Below are 18,905 nucleotides of genomic sequence, written 5' to 3'. Positions count from 1 at the left end.
CCTCTCTCCTCTCCTCACCCCCAATTAGGTATATCAGCAAGGAGAGTATATTGCCGTGCATTCAAATTCTTTCTTTATGATGTGGCTAGACGTAACCAGCGAAATGATGGGCCTTAACGTCTAACAACCCCAGACTTTTAATTTGATTTGTTTAGGATACCTAAATGACGCCACAGAAATAGAACAAAGCTGCGTGCAGCTACAGCAGAACCAGGAAAGCATATTTTGGGTTCTGATAATATGGCAGAATTTTGTAAGTTCTAATTGCTCTGATTATTTAATGTTTACTGTGGTTCCACTTGCAGTACGTGGGCCTGTGATCAAAGGTTATTTTCCAGCCATTAGAGTGCTGTGATTTATTGAATAAAGAACTCAGGTAGGCTTCTCTGTTTTGGATTGCAAAGGCACCCTTAATTGCTTTATCATAACACAAAACTCTTTAAAATATGGACTAATACTACTGTACTCTTCAGTCACCATTTATAATTACATAGGTTAAAGGTGAAATATGACTAGCACACGCAGAAAATTTTACTTGATTAAGGGAAATGTATGCCTGTAGCTTTTTACTGACAATGAAATTGGCAGATGATCGATGCTCAAAATAAGAAGGCTTCTGCACGTCACGGTAAATAATCCCCAGTACATATCCAAAGTGCCAAGCTAGGAATTATAATAAACATGCATGTTGAAAATAAACTACAACAAATACGGCTGTCTGGCAGCTTTAACAATGGTTTCATTAGGAGTACCACTGTCAAAAGAAACATTTAATATGAATACTGTTTGATAATATTCCTCCACCTCTTCAATACACAACATGTAATAGGAGTATTCTTAGATATACACATTCTGTAATATTTTGTAAATCAATGAAAATATTTTTTATACAAATTATAAAAATATTCTGAGCATCCACAACTAAAATAATCTATGGAAAAACATGACCAGCAACATTTGTTGCTTAAAACCACCGTAGAACTGTTTAATAATTACCAAAAGACACTTTAATTGCAGGTAAATCACGCATGTACATACGCAAAAACTGAGAAGATGTACTTCAAAAAATAAATTAGTGTAAAACATTTGGTTTCCAGAAAATGCATAACATAACCCAGAAGAACAAACACACCAGACAGCATCCGCGTTCCATTGACGGAAAATCCCCGTTCAGTGGGGAAAAGGGCTTCGGCTATAGAGTAATGGCAAAGGCTTTGCTGACATCATGTGGTCACAATTGGCATTACATCTCACTGCTGTCCCCATTCGGATTTCACACCAGCAGCTGACTGTGAAACCATTATGTGCCGTCGACCACCAGTCTACTCAAGAAGAGGTCCCTCTCTATTCTCAGTGTAAACACAGAGTTAAAAGTGAGTATATCCATAATATTAGTGCCTGACGGAGACTCAATACTAAAGCCAATATTCTATGAGACATGAAATATTTACCAAAATAATTGATCCGGTATGAAAAATTAAGGATTTTAATAGCCAATGTTTATTTTACTTAATTTCTTGTTGACCAATCTACACTTCTTTGTACAGTTACTCACCTTCCTCAATTTTGTAGATCAAATCCCATTCTAGTGATCAAAATATTTAAGCAAATTTTTAAATCATATATAGTGGCAAATGTATGTACCAAGATTTAGAAATTATTTTTGCCACAAATGCAAAATAACATTGCCAGGAAAGCCAAACCAAAGCCTGGTTTTAAGAATCATTCTGTGATTTCAGAGAACTGTCCCTTGAACATTTTAATACAAGAGACGTCAAATGCCTGCATGCCTTTGAAAAAGGATTCTGTTTATTTACAGTGTTTAGAAGTCTGAATTACAATAAAAATGTTTGAATGAATTGAGCCAGGTGCCTCATCTTGGTAATTCCACGGGCAGTCAGCGTGTACGTTTTCACGTCCCAAATGGAACCCCAAGTAGTACACTACTTCTGACCATATTCCCTACTCAGTTCACTGCTTCTGACAGCAGAAAGAAAAATCAAGGGGGAAAAAAAACCCTGTCTGGTCCCAGACCAAAGCCTTCAGGAATCCAACTGGACACCAGGTGCAAAAAACTGGGCACTACAAAGCGCTCATAAGAAGTGCACTGGGTAGGGAATATGATGATTTGGGACACAGTGTTGGTTGTTATAGTGTAGCTAAACCCCCACCCGGTGGCAGCTTTGGCAGACGGGGAGGGGCGAAGAGGAACGTCCTGGGTGGGACGTCAATGACGGCCCCCAGCGTCTGTACACACGCCGTTTCAGTGACTCTCTCCTTTCTTGCCCACAACCTGTTGGGTGAAAACAACCAGCGTTGGTGTTACCTGGTAACAAAATCCTCCCTGGCATGGATCTCTGAAAACCACACCATGCTTGGGCCATATTGCCAAAAAACGACATCGCAATGCATTTGTGAATGATCACTCAACATGTATATTTAAGAAGATGATTGGTTTTGTGGAAATGAAGCTTAAGCCTAAAAAAAGAACACAGCTGAACTTGATGTGACTGACCACATACTCAACAGTCCGCTGTAGAAATAACTTTAAAAAAAGATCAGCGAGTACTGATTTCTATTACTTTATTGTATACCCTAAACTGACCATATCACAGACCTCAGTGAAATACATTACAGAAAAATTATAATTATGAAGTCCAAATTACGCTACATTTCATGTCAACTGAAATCGCACACGTTAGTACACTTGAGTTGATTTCTATAAATGTCAGCCTGTTCATGACGTCAGGCTTCACAGTAAGACCACACCCTTCTCCATCATACTTAAAAGGCTGCATGTATTTTCCCCAAGACAAAAGGATACCCTTATCAACTTCCTATAAAGCTGTAATGGAAGGACAGTTATGAAAACAATGACCAGAAACTGTAGTCATTTCCGATTTTCTGAATAATTACTTGGTAACAGAGTTTAAAAATCAGTCTTATTTTTATCAAAATCTGACTTCAGTTCAGTCAAATAACTTGAGGAACTAAACCAACTATTGTAGCCTTGCTGACACTTGTTTTTCAGGTAGAACAATGTTTCAAGTCATTAGAGACTTATTTTTCGGGCGAGCAGGCCCTGAGCTTCAGGAGAGCATGCCGGGTCTGCCATAGCGCGGCAGGTGTGTTGAGACAAAACATGACCTGCGACAGGCAAACTGACCGGCAAATCACAGACATTATTTCCCATCAGAGTGTTCGAGTCTTCGGGGACAGTGCAACCACAGCACGCTCAGTTCTGAGTGACGTGAAGTAATATTCAGGAACAAAACCTTGCCTAACGGATGGTCTCAACCACCAAAAGCTCCACAGAGGGAACACTCTGGAACTAACCTAGCTGTTATTGCAATACGTATTACGTTTTATGTAATTTTATGCAAAAACTACATATTCTTTTTTTTTTTTATTGTACTAATTTGTAGCACAATACCAGGACCTATTGAGTGCTGGTAAAAAGTTGAGGGTCAGCTGAAAGGAGGACAGGTTTATATTAAACTCAAACTATCCAGATCAATATATTTTTGCATAAATCAGTCAGTGTAGCATGGAATGATAAAACAATCATTATAATCACAGCTCCACAACACAGAAGAGAGTAGATCTGGGGGTTTGACTGGAAAGCAGGTTCAGCCAGTTAGCCAGCTATCTGCCAAATAACCATGAATAACTATAGATTTTCCAGTTCATTAAGCCCAACTTGCTTTTATTTAAGTCAATTTACCATGCCCGTTTCAACACTGTTTTTCAAAAATCTGGACGCCAATTCAGAACACTGAGGTAACCTTTGAACATGCCTAGCAGTAAAACTCCAATTACCAGGGGCAGACACCAAATCAAAGCTTATAAAAATAGACATTGACCATGTTTGATTTAGACCGAAATAGTAGCCGGTGCTTTGTGTGTGTGCCGGAAAGGTTTATGTACAGCTGTAGGAGCTCCAGAATACCTAATTATGGTAATATTTGGTCAAACAACAAGCCAAGGCAACGCAGTTTGCCGGTTCCTCTATTTCACTCCATTAGGCGTCTGTCCCACCAGTCCAATCCCACTCGTTGCCAACGCCAGGGCGGTTCTTACCCGTTTGAAGTCGTTCATGTTGGTGGCTTGTACAGGGGTCCCAATAAAAGTAAGGTAGTTGATTTTTGTCGTCTCCTCGTCCCCCTGATTGCTTTTTACAAACATCTGTTAGAAGAATAAAAAGACCACACCATAATTTAAGTAGACATTTCCAGTAGAGACAAACATAGAAACAAAACAGATTTTCTTAATGTGTCATATCACTGCTGTCTAAGAGGGGAAAAACATGATTTCACCACCAGATGGGGGCATTGGCATAAATGTATATTAATTATTCTGATCTTCCATCTCTCAATGGCTCTTTTTACTTTTTTATTTGGGGAAAGAAATGTTTGACAGGTCAAGGAGGGAGTTTGTTGCCCTCTTTAAACCATTTTTTTGTGGGAGGAGAAAAGCATGTGTACATTTAAAAACAACAACGCTTAATCTACACAATTAGATCATTTGTTTTGATAGTTTTCTTAACAAAACAAATGATCCAACTCTGATTCCTCAACTTATTTTTGCACTGAATAGAAAGTTAAGAACGGGACAAAAAAAAATCCTGAAAGGTTCTTCTATCAAGAGGCTCTATCCTCTTCTTCTAATCTACTTCTTTTATGGTTCTAAAATAGAAACCAGGAAGGAGAAAATCAAGCCCATAGATCACTGATTGGTTGATGACATACATTTACATTTCAGCAATTCCACAGATGCTCACAACCAGATGAACTTGAATCACAGCCCTGAACCGCCACACGGCCCGATCATTTCCACTGAACACCTTCAACACAGCACTACTCACAGTGACACTCTGAACGTTCTGGAACTTGACGTATCTCAGCGGAATCAGCCCGTCGTCCTTGAAGTCTTCCTCAGCCAGGTCCAGGGTTTGGGTGGGCTCGCTCCGCTCTGCATCGTCAAAGTCCATGGAGCGAGGAAGGTTGATGAAGACCTTTATACATTTCGGTGCCTGGGCTTAAGGAGAGAAACAAGGAGGACAATTAAATGTGAATACGACAAACAGAAGCCTTACCTCGGTTTACCCTAAAAAACAAAACAAAAGGCTGACCATTATTGTTCCAATAAAGGCCAACATCTACTTAAAAGGCCTTTCTTGTCAAGAACTAGTGCCAGTGGACTCACCAAAGTCAGAGGACTGGAGCTTCAATGAGAACAGTTTAACAGGCTGGTTGAAGGCCATCGTAATGAGCAGCTGAACGAGAAGGAGATGTGTTACTGTACATGTATAACTCACACAGACAGAAACAGGAAGTGGCAGGAAAACCAGCTGCTAGAGCATCTGAATAGTAACCGAAAGATTTCTAGATCAAATCCCCAAACCAGTATGGTGAAACGTATTTTAAGATAGTTAACCCCAATAGTTCCCCAAGACACTTGCTGTGAACGAGAATGGGTTCTCAAGTCAACTTAGTTAGTAAAATAAGCGTTAAACAATGAAAACAATAATAATTTTTTTTAAACTCCACTTTGGAAATATCAATTAATTCCAAAACTGCAGCCAACATTTTCCATTGAACGTGGCCCCCCCACGTTCAATGGAAAATGTTTGCTGCAGTTTTGGAATTAATTGATATTTCCAAAGTGGCGTTTTTAAAAAAATAATTTATTGTTTTCTCGGGGGGGTTCTTTAAGTAAATCTCCCAACGGGTGAAGGAACAGGGAAAGTTAGCCTTCAAAAGAACTTTAACGACTCACCTGCTCATCACAGTCGGACTCCAAGTAGGTGGTGTCCTTGACCAAGCAGTTATCAAAGCCGTAATCGTCACTCTCATTCAGGCACTCACAGCCCGCCTTGTTGACAAAGGGCATGAGATCCATCTGGACACAGAGGCACATCATTAAGTTTCAGCTGGAGATGCTCCGTGGGATCCGACCCATTTCAAACTAGTATGATGCCATAAAAAATGTATTTCTCGCACGTGATCCGAACAGCAGACAGAACAGATCAGTAGTGAAATTGTTGACACTGCTTTAGAGTGTCTGGTTGTGCAGTGAATGGTCAGCGGGAGCTAATGCCCGCCAGGCACCTGTCCTAAGATACCATCACCACGCCTACACTTAACTACATCTACACTTTGTGGAGTCAGTGACATAGCTGTGGCAGGACACTGAGTTACAGCGCAGAAGGGTAAGAGTTCATGTCCCATAACAAAACCACAGGGACACAATCAGCTGCTATACTTCAGTCACTCAGAGGACCATTACCAGACAACAGGCCATAGTGATGCAGTTCATATACATATATATATATATATATATACTCACATATCCCTTGGGAATGTCAGAGTCCTCGTTGCTACCGGGATCATTTTCTACATGCTGCTTAATCTTCTCTTCTAGCCCAGAGGCATCGGCACCCTGATACTGGTCAATTCGCACTTTGTTCCGGAAAAACAAAAACGTTGGCGTTGCAGATATGTTGTTGGCTGCAGCCGTCGCCTGAGAAAGATGCATGAGATCGACACTGAAGTCTTACAAAACCAGTCGTACCAGATGTATTCCTCTGTATGGCTCAATGACTGAAATGAGGAGAACTCGAACATCTGAGGCGCCAATCAATTTCTTGTTCACATGACAACAAATAGTGCTTGAGGTTTTGGTTACAATACACTATGGCCCTAAAAGTAAACTCTGGACTTTGAAGCCAGTTCCTGGGGTACTTGTTGAATACACCTGCACTGTGTGGTAGTATTAAAACACCAAAAACTCACCTGACAGACGTGTACATCTACTTCAAGAAAAACTACATGTGGGTACTTATTACTCAACATGTTGAAAGCCGGCGATATTCTGACACAGGGCCGACACCTGGAGAGGAAAAAAAAATCCGTAGGAAGTTACTGCCAACTAAACTGGAATGACAGTTAAATCATTGTGGGCTAACCTCATTATCAATATTGTGGTAACTGTCGTTATTAAAAATATATACATAGTGCTCAGCAGTCTTCATTGATGGTACACTAGAAAGCATTTGATAGCTTACGACCGAAAACAACTTGTTTTCACGTCGCAAGGAAGTGCACTGTTAGCAGGATGTATATTATTAAAACAACTATCACTAAAGTACAATAACACGAATATAATTTAATCGACTACTGATAGTTAGCCAGTATTCAACTAGGGATACGGAGGTACTGTTAACAATTTACTGTATTCTCTAGGTTAGCCTGTCTGATATTGCTAAGTCATAGCTGGCAATTTAGCTACCCAGCAAGCTAACATCGTGGTGATGCCAAGAGTTCGCATTTTTTTTCATGCTTTTGAAAATACAGTGAGATAATATACTTTGAAACATGAAAACTATTTACTAACTACACACGTATGAATGAAAGTAGATAATCAATCTCAGTTTATACCCAGTCGTGCATGCTAATCCGCTAACTAGCATATAGCTAGCTACATTCACAGAGGCCTGGGCATAGATTTTGGATCTTACCCTGCCATTGTAAACTTCACTACCGCAAGCCTCGAGCCGGCAGATGTTAGCTCAGGCTGAAATTCGGAATCATTCCCGATGACTTTTACACCGACCATTGTACAGAATACAGATGCAAGGACTTATTACAGATTAAGTTACATATAAAACAATGTCACCGGTATACACTGCCCCAACTCAAACCCTCTCTCGAATCACACTTTTCCTGCAGCTCCCTGACGAAAGTTTGTCGTTAACCAATAAAAACTAAGCAGGGAGTGGTCAACTATACTACACGTTCCACGTCAGGTTAATAGTTAACAGTAGTAACCACAGCTCAAACAAAGACGTTTTAGCACGGGCAATTTTTTAAAATGTATTCTATGAAAATAATAGCAATATTAATAACTATAATAATATTTTTCGTTTTTCGTTAAAGCGCTGCAAGGGTAAAAAATGGCAGGTCCAAAATAACAACTCCTAAAAGCGATGTCCAGGTACATTATTAAAACTTTAAATGTTTTTGCCAAGCTAATTCTTTTTCGTATGATATTTTTGTGTTCCATGGGTAAATTACAATTACATTATCTTAGCAGTAGTGTTGACTTTAATTACATCGTCACACCTCACATTCTCTCCAACAGCATAAAACAGCTCTCGTGTCAATATACCTGTGCGAAATGTATGTTCATAAGTAAACGAACCATGCCTCTGTATTTAGTGAATCCTGTAAAGATACAGTTAAATTCAGTCCCAAATGAATTTCCTTTATTTGATTGCATTAATCATCTCTAGTTACTAACGCAAAGATCAACGCAACACTCGTTTCGTCATTTCAGGGCGGACATATAATGAACGACATTGACTGGTAACCAATCCACGTTAAATGTACTGCACAGGGTGACCAATTACCGCTTAGGATCTATCCGGAAGTTGTATGCACAGAAATTCATTCGCATGAGCACTGAACTCGATGACAGACGCAAGGGCTGAATAATTGTTGTTATTATTAGCTATCTACCAAGTAATACATAAAAAAAAAAAGATTGGCTCACATTCTACGTAGATATGGCGGATGAGGTAACGAAAACTGCAGGTAAACTCTCAGTCGGTAAGTTGATAACAGTAATTAGCCAGTGAGCTAACGGAGGCTGCTGCTGAAATCATGTGTGATGTGTTGGATCAGATCGTCGTTGCTAAGTACAGTCAGCTAGCTCAGAGCCAAATAGCACAATGTTATTACAGATGTATGTCTGTAACAGAAGTTGTGTAAGCTATGTGCTATAATGGCTGTTTTAACATTTCTGTCATCTCGCTGGACACTAAAATATATGGTACAATTACATTATCTTGCCAGCAAAGTACGATAAGTTATGCCTCATTCACATTAGATTTTGTTGAAATTGAACACAACTGTTGTTTGCTCCTTGGGGTTTAAGGCCGGGTGTTTCTGTAAAAGCACTTTGTGACAACTGCTGTTGTAAAAAGGGCTTTATAAATACATTTGATTGATTGATTAGATTCACGCACTCCATTACGTTTCGCCGGGTGTCATTCTTTCCAATGAAGTCCGTCACAACGTAGTGGAATCGGAAAGGCTCTCTAGGGGCGGAAGTCTCCGACGAGAAACGGACGCGTCATACTTTGAAGGATTTCAAACGTTGCGTCTTCTTTGCTTCTGCAGAATCCGTTCACATAAGCGATAGTTACAAAATCACAGCAAAAAAATCCAAATAAGTGGTAGGACATATCACCCATCACTACAAACATGTTACATTTCAAAAAATAGGACGACATTTGAATAATATTACACTATTGTAGTTTTCCGTTTATATAGCCTACTATAACGTTTGTGATAATGATGGTTACAATTAATAATGTTCCATTTATTTAATAATGTAAAAAAAAAAAAGCCATAGATTGTAGCCCATCCTGCCCCAAGTCAGAATATAGCACTTTTGTTGTCATGGCACACTTTAGGTAGACGCTTTAATTTTTAAGACGATATAAAAAAAAAAACACAATTAAAAAAAAAAATGCTACTTTGGAAAAACGAAAATTATATGAAAAAATATTTGATTTATACATTGAAAATTATGGGTTATTTTCGTTGTCCTGAATTAGTTGGTTTTGATGGGCGAATATGAATATCCATTATAAAACTAACTTTAACTCGCTTCATCAGCAGACAGCAAGTGTTTTCATTGTGGTGTCAAATACGGCATTCATCATCCTGAGCTGCCATGATGCATCCTTTGAACGGTCTGAAATGACAGGCGTTATGGTTTTCACTTCCTAGGTGAGCTGTATGTGTCCGAGAGAGAGGGGAATGACCAAGATGGTGATGGAACAGAGCAGAAGCCCTTCAAGACCTCACTGAGGGTAGGATTAATTATTTCTACACATACCTAACTTTTCAAGTTTTATAGAACAACAAACAGATGTTTGATATGCCTCTCAGTGGGAACTACCTACCCCGTTTAGGTTTTGTTATGACATTGTCAAACTAAATGGATTTGACTACTCTTCCTTGAATAAGTCAGTTGGATACTTTTACAGTTGTCTACCACTAGTAGCACTATGACACCAAGTCTGTGTGTCTGTGTGTCAATTAAAGGGGAATAACAATGAATAACTACTATGTCAAAGTTCATAAATCGCTTTAAGTAATTGCTAAATTGTCTCTCTATGCACACAATGGGAGGGCAGAGCTAGTGCAGCGTCATCAGATTATATTGCTCTCCCTCTACTAATTAGATTTGTTAGAACTTTGAATTAATGATTATTTACATGAAAAACAAATTATTTACATGAAAAACAAACTTAAAGCGATATATGAACTTATAGATATACAGTGAGGCAAAAAAGTATTTAGTCAGCCACCAATTGTGCAAGTTCTCCCACTTAAAAAGATGAGAGAGGCCTGTAATTTCATCACAGGTACACTACAACTATGAAAGACAAAATGGAAAAAAAATCCAGAAAGTCACATTGTAGGATTTTTAATTAATTAATTGGTAAATTATGGTGGAAAATAAGTATTTAGTCAATAACAAAAGTTAATCTCAATACTTTATATACCCTTTGTTGGCAATGACAGAGGTCAAACATTTTCTGTAAGTCTTCACAAGGTTTTCACACACTGTTGCTGGTATTTTGGCCCATTCCTCCATGCAGATCTCCTCTAGAGCAATGATGTTTTGGGTCTGTCGCTGGGCAACACAGACTTTCTACTCCCTCCAAAGATATTCTATGGGGTTGAGATCTGGTGACTGGCTAGGCCGCTCCAGGACCTTGAAATGCTTCCACTCCATTGCCCGGGCGGTGTGTTTTGGATCATTGACATGCTGAAAGACCCAGCCACGTTTCATCTTCAATGCCCTTGCTGATGGAAGGAGGTTTTCACTCAAAATCTCACGATACATGGCCCCATTCATTCTTTCCTTTACACGGATCAGTTGTCCTGGTCCCTTTGCAGAAAAACAGCCCCAAAGCATGATGTTTCCACCCCCATGCTTCACAGTAGGTATGGTTTTCTTTGGATGCAACTCAGCATTCTTTCTCCTCCAAACAAGACGAGTTGAGTTTTTACCAAAAAGTTCTATTTTGGTTTCATCTGACCATATGACATTCTCCCAATCCTCTTCTGCACCATCCAAATGCTCTCTAGCAAACCTCAGACGGGCCTGGACTTGTACTGGCTTAAGCAGGGGGACACGTCTGGCACTGCAGGATTTGAGTCCCTGGCGGCGTAGTGTGTTACTGATGGTAGCCTTTGTTACTTTGGTCCCAGCTCTCTGAAGGTCATTCACTAGGTCCCCCCGTGTGGTTCTGGGATTTTTGCTCACCGTTCTTGTGATCATTTTGACCCCACGGGGTGAGATCTTGCGTGGAGCCCCGGATCGAGGGAGATTATCAGTGGTCTTGTATGTCTTCGATTTTCTTATAATTGCTCCCACAGTTAATTTCTTGCTTACCTATTGCAGATTCAGTCCTCCCAGCCTGGTACAGGTCTACAATTTGGTTTCTGGTGTCCTTTGACAGCTCTTTGGTCTTGGCCATAGTGGTGTTTGGAGTGTGACTGTTTGAGGTTGTGGACAGGTGTCTTTTATACTGATAACAAGTTCAAACAGGTGCCATTAATACAGATAACGAGTGGAAGACAGAGGAGCCTCTTAAAGAAGAAGTTACCGGTCTGTGAGAGCCAGAAATCTTGCTTGTTTGTAGGTGACCAAATACTTATTTTACAGAGGAATTTACCAATAAATTCATTAAAAAAGTCCTACAATGTGATTTTCTGGATTTTTTTCTCATTTTGTCTTTCATAGTTGAAGTGTACCTATGATGAAAATTACAGGCCTCTCTCATCTTTTTAAGTGGGAGAACTTGCATTATTGGTGGCTGACTAAATACTTCTTTGCCCCACTGTAGAACTTACAGAATTGTAGATATTTGTTGTTTCTCTCCATTAAAGTTGATTCTAATTCTGAACCGCCATGTTTCACAGGCTTTGATATTTGCTGGAAAGGAGCCCTTCCCAACCATTTATGTGGACTCTCAGAAGGAAGGAGAGGTAAACATTAGCTGGCTGTCACAGCTTAACCCACAGCAAAAACACAGCTAAAGCCTAACAGTTATTTTAAAAGGAAATGTGGTTTCACTTCGTGATTTTGTTTCCCTGTTGCTCTGTAGCGTTGGGCAGTGATCTCCAAGACCCAAATGAAAAATGTGAAGAAGTTATTTCATAGAGAGCAGATGAAGAGTGACACTAAAGACAAGAAGGAGGTATGCCTTTGGGGGCGTGGCCTTGGCAGAGCCTTTGGGGGCGGAGAGGTGACCGAGCCTCAGGGGCCAGTGTCCTTTTCTTTGTATTTTTATATATTTACTGTATATAAAATATTTCCCAATTTGATTAAAATCCAGCTGAGTTGAAGATCACAGCAAGCCTTCCTCCTAGGAATCCGCACCAAGCCATTTAGCTTTTTTCCACACTGCCCTTCAAGCCAGACCGTGAGGTTAATGTTGGAGCAGAAACCAAAAGGATCATAGGAAGATTAAGATTGGAACACAGAACTAGGAATATTATCTCCAGCCTGGGCAAATGACCCCCTTTGATTGTAGTGACATTGCTTAGCATGTACCACAAAAAGAAATACATTTGAACAGTAAAATCACCATGGATTGATTGGCAACTGAAAGGAATTCATGTGTAAATGAGATGAAGCAAAATAAATGTCTAAATCTGAATGGCAAATTATAGAATTGAGTAACTATCTGACCATACAAAAAGAAGAAAATGCATTATAAAACCAAGATAAATGATATGATGCATTTTGGAAAAGACTGCAGTAATTTAAATGAAATAATGTCCATAAAGAGCAATTCAGCTTCCTCTTTCATTAAAGCAGATGGCTCATTGATCACAACCTCATGCCAATTATTTTAATTACTATTTTACTGATGTATTTTGTCAAGCATGACATGCCAACAAAATACTCAAAGCCTTCATATTCATGGTGAAATCCCTGATGAAATGAAAGCAATGTCCTTTTCAATTTCATAGAGTTAATGTGGTAGAGGTGGACACTATTATTGTACAAAACAATGAGAAACCATCTGGTATTGACAATAAAGATGAATAATTATTGTGGATGGTAGGGAACTACACTGCCACTCCTATCTGACATCTTTATGCTGATCATAGTGGACAGTGTCTTTCCCCAAACATTTTAAAATAAATGAAACTCATTATGCTTCCTAAGAATGGCAACAAGCCTTACCTGGTTTTAGCCATGGGGGAAAAAAGAAAACGGCTATAATGTTATTTCAGCCTTACAACATGTCTATGGGGAACTAGTGAATCATCTGCCATCGTCACCTTATGTACGTCTATATTAATTACTTTTTTCCCACTTTGAAGGCAGAGGACTCTGAGAGGAGAGAGAAGAATCTGGAAGAAGCTAAAAAAATCATAATTGAGAATGACCCCAGTCTACCCGAGCCTAAAACTGTATGTTCCACTATATTCTTATCTGCATAATTTTCATAATCATAATTGAGTCATTTTTCTGTCTATTCTGTAAACAAAATTAGGAGCCTACTATTTTGCTGCTTGTATATCTTTCCTTCTGAACCAGTACAAGACCTGTCATTCTAAGCCTAACCACAATTAATTAATTTGTAAAGAGGAAGTAAGTGGTGGCGTGGGATAATTGCTTTTAATTTCCCAACCTTTTAATTTCTTGTTTGTACTGTTTTGGATTTTTGTGCTTATATGGATACATACAATTATTTAGCTGCTTAATTAATACAATTAAAACAGAAACTCATAGGAAATAAGAACATAGTCTTGGTCTTGTATCATTAATATTGAAATGTACTGTACTCCTTCCCAACAGGTTAAAATCTTTGAACTGCAGCCACTCAGGGAGCAGAGAGTGAAGGTGTTTGGTTGGGTGCACAGATTGAGAAAACAGGGTGAGTGTTGTGGTGGGGACAAAACTTTGGTTGAAGCTGGAATCCTGAATCAGTAGAACGGCAATGTCTGTTAGGATTTTACAACCAAGATACTGCAAACAAAGCACACAGCCCCCCCAGTCCCCCACATAGCACACAACATGGACTGTGTGTACGGTTTCATGTGTCATTTCAAAATTGTCCCTTTACTGGACAAACCAAAACAAACACTGCTATGAAACTTTTTCTCCCCTAAATAATAATTATGTAAATGGAAGCTATTTTAAATGAGGTCAGATGGGACTGCCAGTCTTTTGTGACACCCTGACCTACCATCATCCATCAGTTTGCTGGGGGATAAAAACATCTATTGAGATCAATGTGACCCCAAGCCTGATGCATATTGATTCTCTTGCTAGGAAAGAATCTGCTGTTCATTGTTCTGAGGGACGGAACTGGATTCCTGCAGTGTGTTCTCAACGATAAACTGGTACTTTTTATTTATTAACTTTTTTAAATTACAAATGTAATTACACGATTTGCATTGTCTCTTCATTTTCGGTAGGGTATTTTCTGATAGCCTTTTCCCTTGTTCTCATTGCAGTGCCAGTGCTACAATGCCCTGGTTCTGTCAACAGAGAGCACCGTGGCTCTTTATGGGTTGGTCAAGGAAGTTCCTCAAGGAAAGCAGGTACACATTCCTGATTTAGGGTTATTCATTTGGTCCATGTCACAGTTGACAGTGAAATTACCCGGTTATCCAGACCCAACTGGGCGTACAGGTATCAATGCAATGAAGGGTTTAGATGTGGTGTTGTCAGAGTTACGTTATCAGCTCACCTCCCCCAACAGGCCCCTGGGGGTCATGAGCTGCACTGTGACTTCTGGGAGCTGGTTGGGTTGGCCCCAGCTGGAGGTGCTGACAACCTCCTGAACGAGGAGTCCGACGTGGACGTCCAGCTCAACAACAGACACATGATGATCCGAGGGGAGAACGTGTCCAAGATCCTGCGCGTCCGCTCCACAGTCACCCAGTGCTTCAGGGACCACTTCTTCAGCCAAGGCTACTGTGAGGTACGATTCCGGGCCCGGTGCCACGCTGAGGTCCAAGTGGTGTGGTACCCAGTTGGTTTCTGCAAAGAATAACACGTTGTTCCTGTTTGGTTTGTGAACGTATCGTTTTTATCTTATATAGCATGTATGCTAACTTGTCTCTCTCAAGAGTAGACGCTTGTCATTTATCGGCATGAAGCTAGTCTAAGTGTTTTCGTAACATGCAACCCCCGCACCCCCCAGATCACCCCGCCCACTCTAGTTCAGACCCAGGTGGAGGGAGGCTCCACCCTGTTCAACCTTAACTACTTTGGGGAGGAGGCCTACCTGACCCAGTCTTCCCAGCTCTACCTGGAGACCTGCATCCCGTCCCTGGGGAACACCTTCTGTATTGCCCAGTCCTACCGCGCCGAGCAGTCCCGCACGCGCCGGCACCTGGCCGAGTGAGTACCGAGAGGAAAGCCGCTGGGCGCGCAGCCTTCAGTCATTCCGCAGTATTTGCTCCACCATTCCCCGTCCGTGATTATGGCCTCGCGTGGGTGATGGCGGAATCTGGGTCCTTGTCCGTTAACCTTAATGATGGTCAGGGGCTCTCCCGGATGGCGCAGCGGTAAAGCCGCTGCCTCACATCACAGCTGTTTTATGGCATTCAAATCCATGTTTGCAGCATACTGACAGTGCCCAGGGGCCTCCCATGAGTGGGTATACATTTGGAGGGGAAAAAAAGAGTTAGTGCTAATATAAACCCGAAGAATGGGATGTGATTGGGGTAATGTAATCTCCATACTCCACTGCTACACTGAACGATTACTCCTATGTGCCCGTCCTCCCTCCGTAGGTACACCCACATAGAAGCAGAGTGCCCCTTCATGACCTTTGATGACCTCTTGACCCGGTTGGAGAATCTGGTGTGTGATGTGGTGGACAGGGTCCTGAAGTCTCCTGCTGCCCCACTCCTCTATGATGTCAACCCCGTACGTCTGGCTCTTCATAATATACACGTCTTTACAACGGCTCGGTGTTGGCCCTCTCTGGTCCTTGGGTTTTTTATGTTGAGTCCCAGTTTCTATCTGTAGATGTTCTATAGATGGTATTACTATCGGTTGATGAACAACTGCTTGCTAAGGTTAAGGATAGGGTTATGGATAGAATAAAGGTTAGGTTTAGTAGATGGTTAAAAGTTATGGGTCAGCAGACAATCTGTAGATCATCTGTTAAAGACAGAGTAACTGAGTCATTGACTCTTTCTTTTCACTCTCACTGACTCACTGACACAAAAACTGTCGATCATGTTTTTGGGAAACATTTTTACAGTTTGAACTAATTCAAAATCAGTCCTCCTTGACCGTAAAAGGCTGAACACGAGGCGAAGCGGTATGTATTCATAAAGTCTGCCCCTCCTCCTCCCCAGGACTTTAAGCCCCCTAAGAGACCCTTTTTGAGGATGAACTACTCTGACGCCATCATCTGGCTGAAGGAGCACGACATCAAAAAGGACGACGGGACTTACTACGAGTTTGGAGAGGTACGTCTGGTTTGACAGTAAGATGGGCCCAGCGGGCACTAGAACCCACAACCTTATGACATAGCTCATGCCACGCTCTGCCTACTGAGCCACGCCAACCTGCTGATTCCTTTACTTCAGGACATCCCCGAAGCACCAGAGAGGCTGATGACAGACACCATCGGGGAGACCATCCTGCTGTGCCGCTTCCCCGCTGAGATCAAGTCCTTCTACATGCAGCGCTGTGCAGAGGACCAGCGCCTCACTGAGTCTGTAAGTCTGCCTGGCCACTAGAGGGCGTACATTCTGGGAACCATGACCCAGATGTGAAAAATAGCAGCTTGGTTAACTTTGTAGGAAGTCACAAAATATTGGTCATCACTCTCCCTTTCTTGGGCAAGTGCACTTGCAGATATGACGACGTAAAAAGGCTGGTGATATCAAGTTCTGGGTCTGTCTGCTTCGCGATTGGAGTCTGGGGTATATTGATAAACTGGTCCCAATTTAGAGCCTGTCTTCTGACCAGATCTCAGGGTTTTTAGGTGTCTCTGAATAGTAATATTTGTTGTCATCTAGACTCACAGTTTCCATTTGCGATGATTGAAGATGGTCACGAGTGGGGGCCAAAATAGCACTCGTCTTAAAGGCTGAACCAGTATTATATGATTCATTTGAACCAATCGCTGCCTTTGACCCTCCCAGGTGGACGTGTTGATGCCCAACGTTGGAGAGATCGTTGGAGGGTCAATGAGGATCTGGGATGCTGACGAACTGCTGGAGGGATACAAAAGAGAAGGGATTGACTCCGCCCCCTACTACTGGTACACTGACCAGGTATGTAGACCCCGCCCCCTACTACTGGTACACTGACCAGGTATGTAGACCCCGCCCCCTACTACTGGTACACTGACCAGGTATGTAGACCCCGCCCCCTACTACTGGTACACTGACCAGGTATGTAGACCCCGCCCCCTACTACTGGTACACTGACCAGGTATGTAGACCCCGCCCCCTACTACTGGTACACTGACCAGGTATGTAGACCCCGCCCCCTACTACTGGTACACTGACCAGGTATGTAGACCCCGCCCCCTACTACTGGTACACTGACCAGGTATGTAGACCCCGCCCCCTACTACTGGTACACTGACCATGTAGGAAACAGAAAGGGTATCCAAAAAGTCACATACTGCCATCTGGGGGTGAAAGAAAAGGGTCCTGACAAATTGATATTCCTTGAAAACTAAAAGTATTATTAAAACAAAAACTGTACTGTGTGAATCCAGTAATAGCTACTTTATCTGGGGTCTCTCGCGAGGCGTTGCTAACGGCAGCGTTGTGTGTTCCAGAGGAAGTACGGGACCTGCCCACATGGCGGTTACGGACTGGGCCTGGAGCGGTTCCTGACCTGGCTGCTGAACAGACATCACATCAGAGACGTTTGTCTCTACCCCCGCTTCATCCAGCGCTGCCGACCCTAAACCACCCACTGCCCTCAACCCACTGCCCTCATCCAGCGCTGCCGACCCTAAACCACCCACTGCCCTCAACCCACTGCCCTCATCCAGCGCTGCCGACCCTAAACCACCCACTGCCCTCAACCCACTGCCCTCATCCAGCGCTGCCGACCCTAAACCACCCACTGCCCTCAACCCACTGCCCTCATCCAGCGCTGCCGACCCTAAACCACCCACTGCCCTAAACCCACTGCCCTCATCCAGCGCTGCCGACCCTAAACCACCCACTGCCCTCAACCCACTGCCCTCAACCCACTGCCCTCAACCCACTGCCCTCAACCCACTGCCCTCAACCCACTGCCCTCAACCCACTGCCCTCATCCAGCGCTGCCAACCCTAAACCACCCACTGCCCTCAACCCACTGCCCTCAACCCACTGCCCTCATCCAGCGCTGCCGACCCTAAACCACCCGCCTACTGAACCAGACCAGGTTTTGTACCAAATGGCACCCTAAACCCTACATCTGGGGTTTTGCCCCCATGTCCCCTGGGACTCTAGGAACAGGGTTTCCTGCCCTGTAGATAATATAAAGGGAATACGGTGCTATTTGGGACAAAGTCTATCTCCAGACTGCAGTTCAAGAGACAAGAATACTTCATTTTCTTCTGGAACCAATGTCTAGTGACCACTGATTTTATGTAAACCCTGGTTAAAGTCCTTTATCAAGGGTTTACACACCAGATGTAGTTATGTACCTAATTTGTGACTCAAAGGCCTCTGATGTCAGCAAATGTTAAGAATGAAATGTGCGAAAAGTTTTCAAACGATGCAATTCATGCTCTCCAGCAAATACATCTGCCAATAAATGTATGCTGTACATGCTACTTTACTGAAAGGTGTAGTGTTCTTTGCCTCCACACAGCTTAGAATTAGTTC

The 18,905-nt window shown here is 42.0% G+C and overlaps 2 protein-coding genes across 4 annotated transcripts; one reads left to right on the top strand and one right to left on the bottom strand.

Annotated features, from left to right (window-relative positions):
• Positions 1–1,481: 1,481 nt before the first annotated feature.
• Positions 1,482–14,853, bottom strand: txnl1 (thioredoxin-like 1). 2 transcript variants are annotated; one of them, XM_010887654.5, is made up of 8 exons: positions 14,795–14,853; positions 6,795–6,891; positions 6,349–6,522; positions 5,779–5,901; positions 5,206–5,275; positions 4,865–5,037; positions 4,081–4,185; positions 1,482–2,293 (listed from the first exon to the last, which is right to left on the bottom strand). In XM_010887654.5, the coding sequence occupies exons 2-8, from the start codon at positions 6,852–6,854 to the stop codon at positions 2,264–2,266; spliced, it is 735 nt and encodes a 244-aa protein (XP_010885956.1). In that variant the 5' UTR covers positions 6,855–6,891; positions 14,795–14,853; the 3' UTR covers positions 1,482–2,263. The 2 variants fall into 2 exon arrangements, with proteins under 2 accessions (XP_010885956.1, XP_010885955.1); XM_010887653.5 differs by lacking the exon at positions 14,795–14,853 and adding an exon at positions 7,520–7,740.
• nars1 (asparaginyl-tRNA synthetase 1) lies at positions 8,428–18,853 on the top strand. 2 transcript variants are annotated; one of them, XM_010887651.5, is made up of 15 exons: positions 8,428–8,609; positions 9,798–9,880; positions 12,006–12,071; positions 12,191–12,283; positions 13,419–13,508; positions 13,897–13,975; positions 14,374–14,444; positions 14,559–14,645; positions 14,807–15,028; positions 15,251–15,450; positions 15,846–15,981; positions 16,419–16,532; positions 16,653–16,784; positions 17,214–17,345; positions 17,861–18,853. In XM_010887651.5, exons 1-15 carry the CDS (start codon positions 8,567–8,569, stop codon positions 17,990–17,992), a joined length of 1,680 nt encoding a protein of 559 aa, XP_010885953.2. In that variant the 5' UTR covers positions 8,428–8,566; the 3' UTR covers positions 17,993–18,853. The 2 variants fall into 2 exon arrangements, with proteins under 2 accessions (XP_010885953.2, XP_010885954.2); XM_010887652.5 differs by having other exon boundaries at positions 8,428–8,594; positions 17,861–17,992.
• Positions 18,854–18,905: the final 52 nt, after the last annotated feature.

This window comes from Esox lucius, chromosome 23 (assembly GCF_011004845.1).
Source record: "Esox lucius isolate fEsoLuc1 chromosome 23, fEsoLuc1.pri, whole genome shotgun sequence".
NCBI lineage: Eukaryota > Metazoa > Chordata > Actinopteri > Esociformes > Esocidae > Esox > Esox lucius.
Note: the sequence above shows the minus strand (reverse complement) of the source record. Positions and strands in the feature narration are given on the sequence as shown.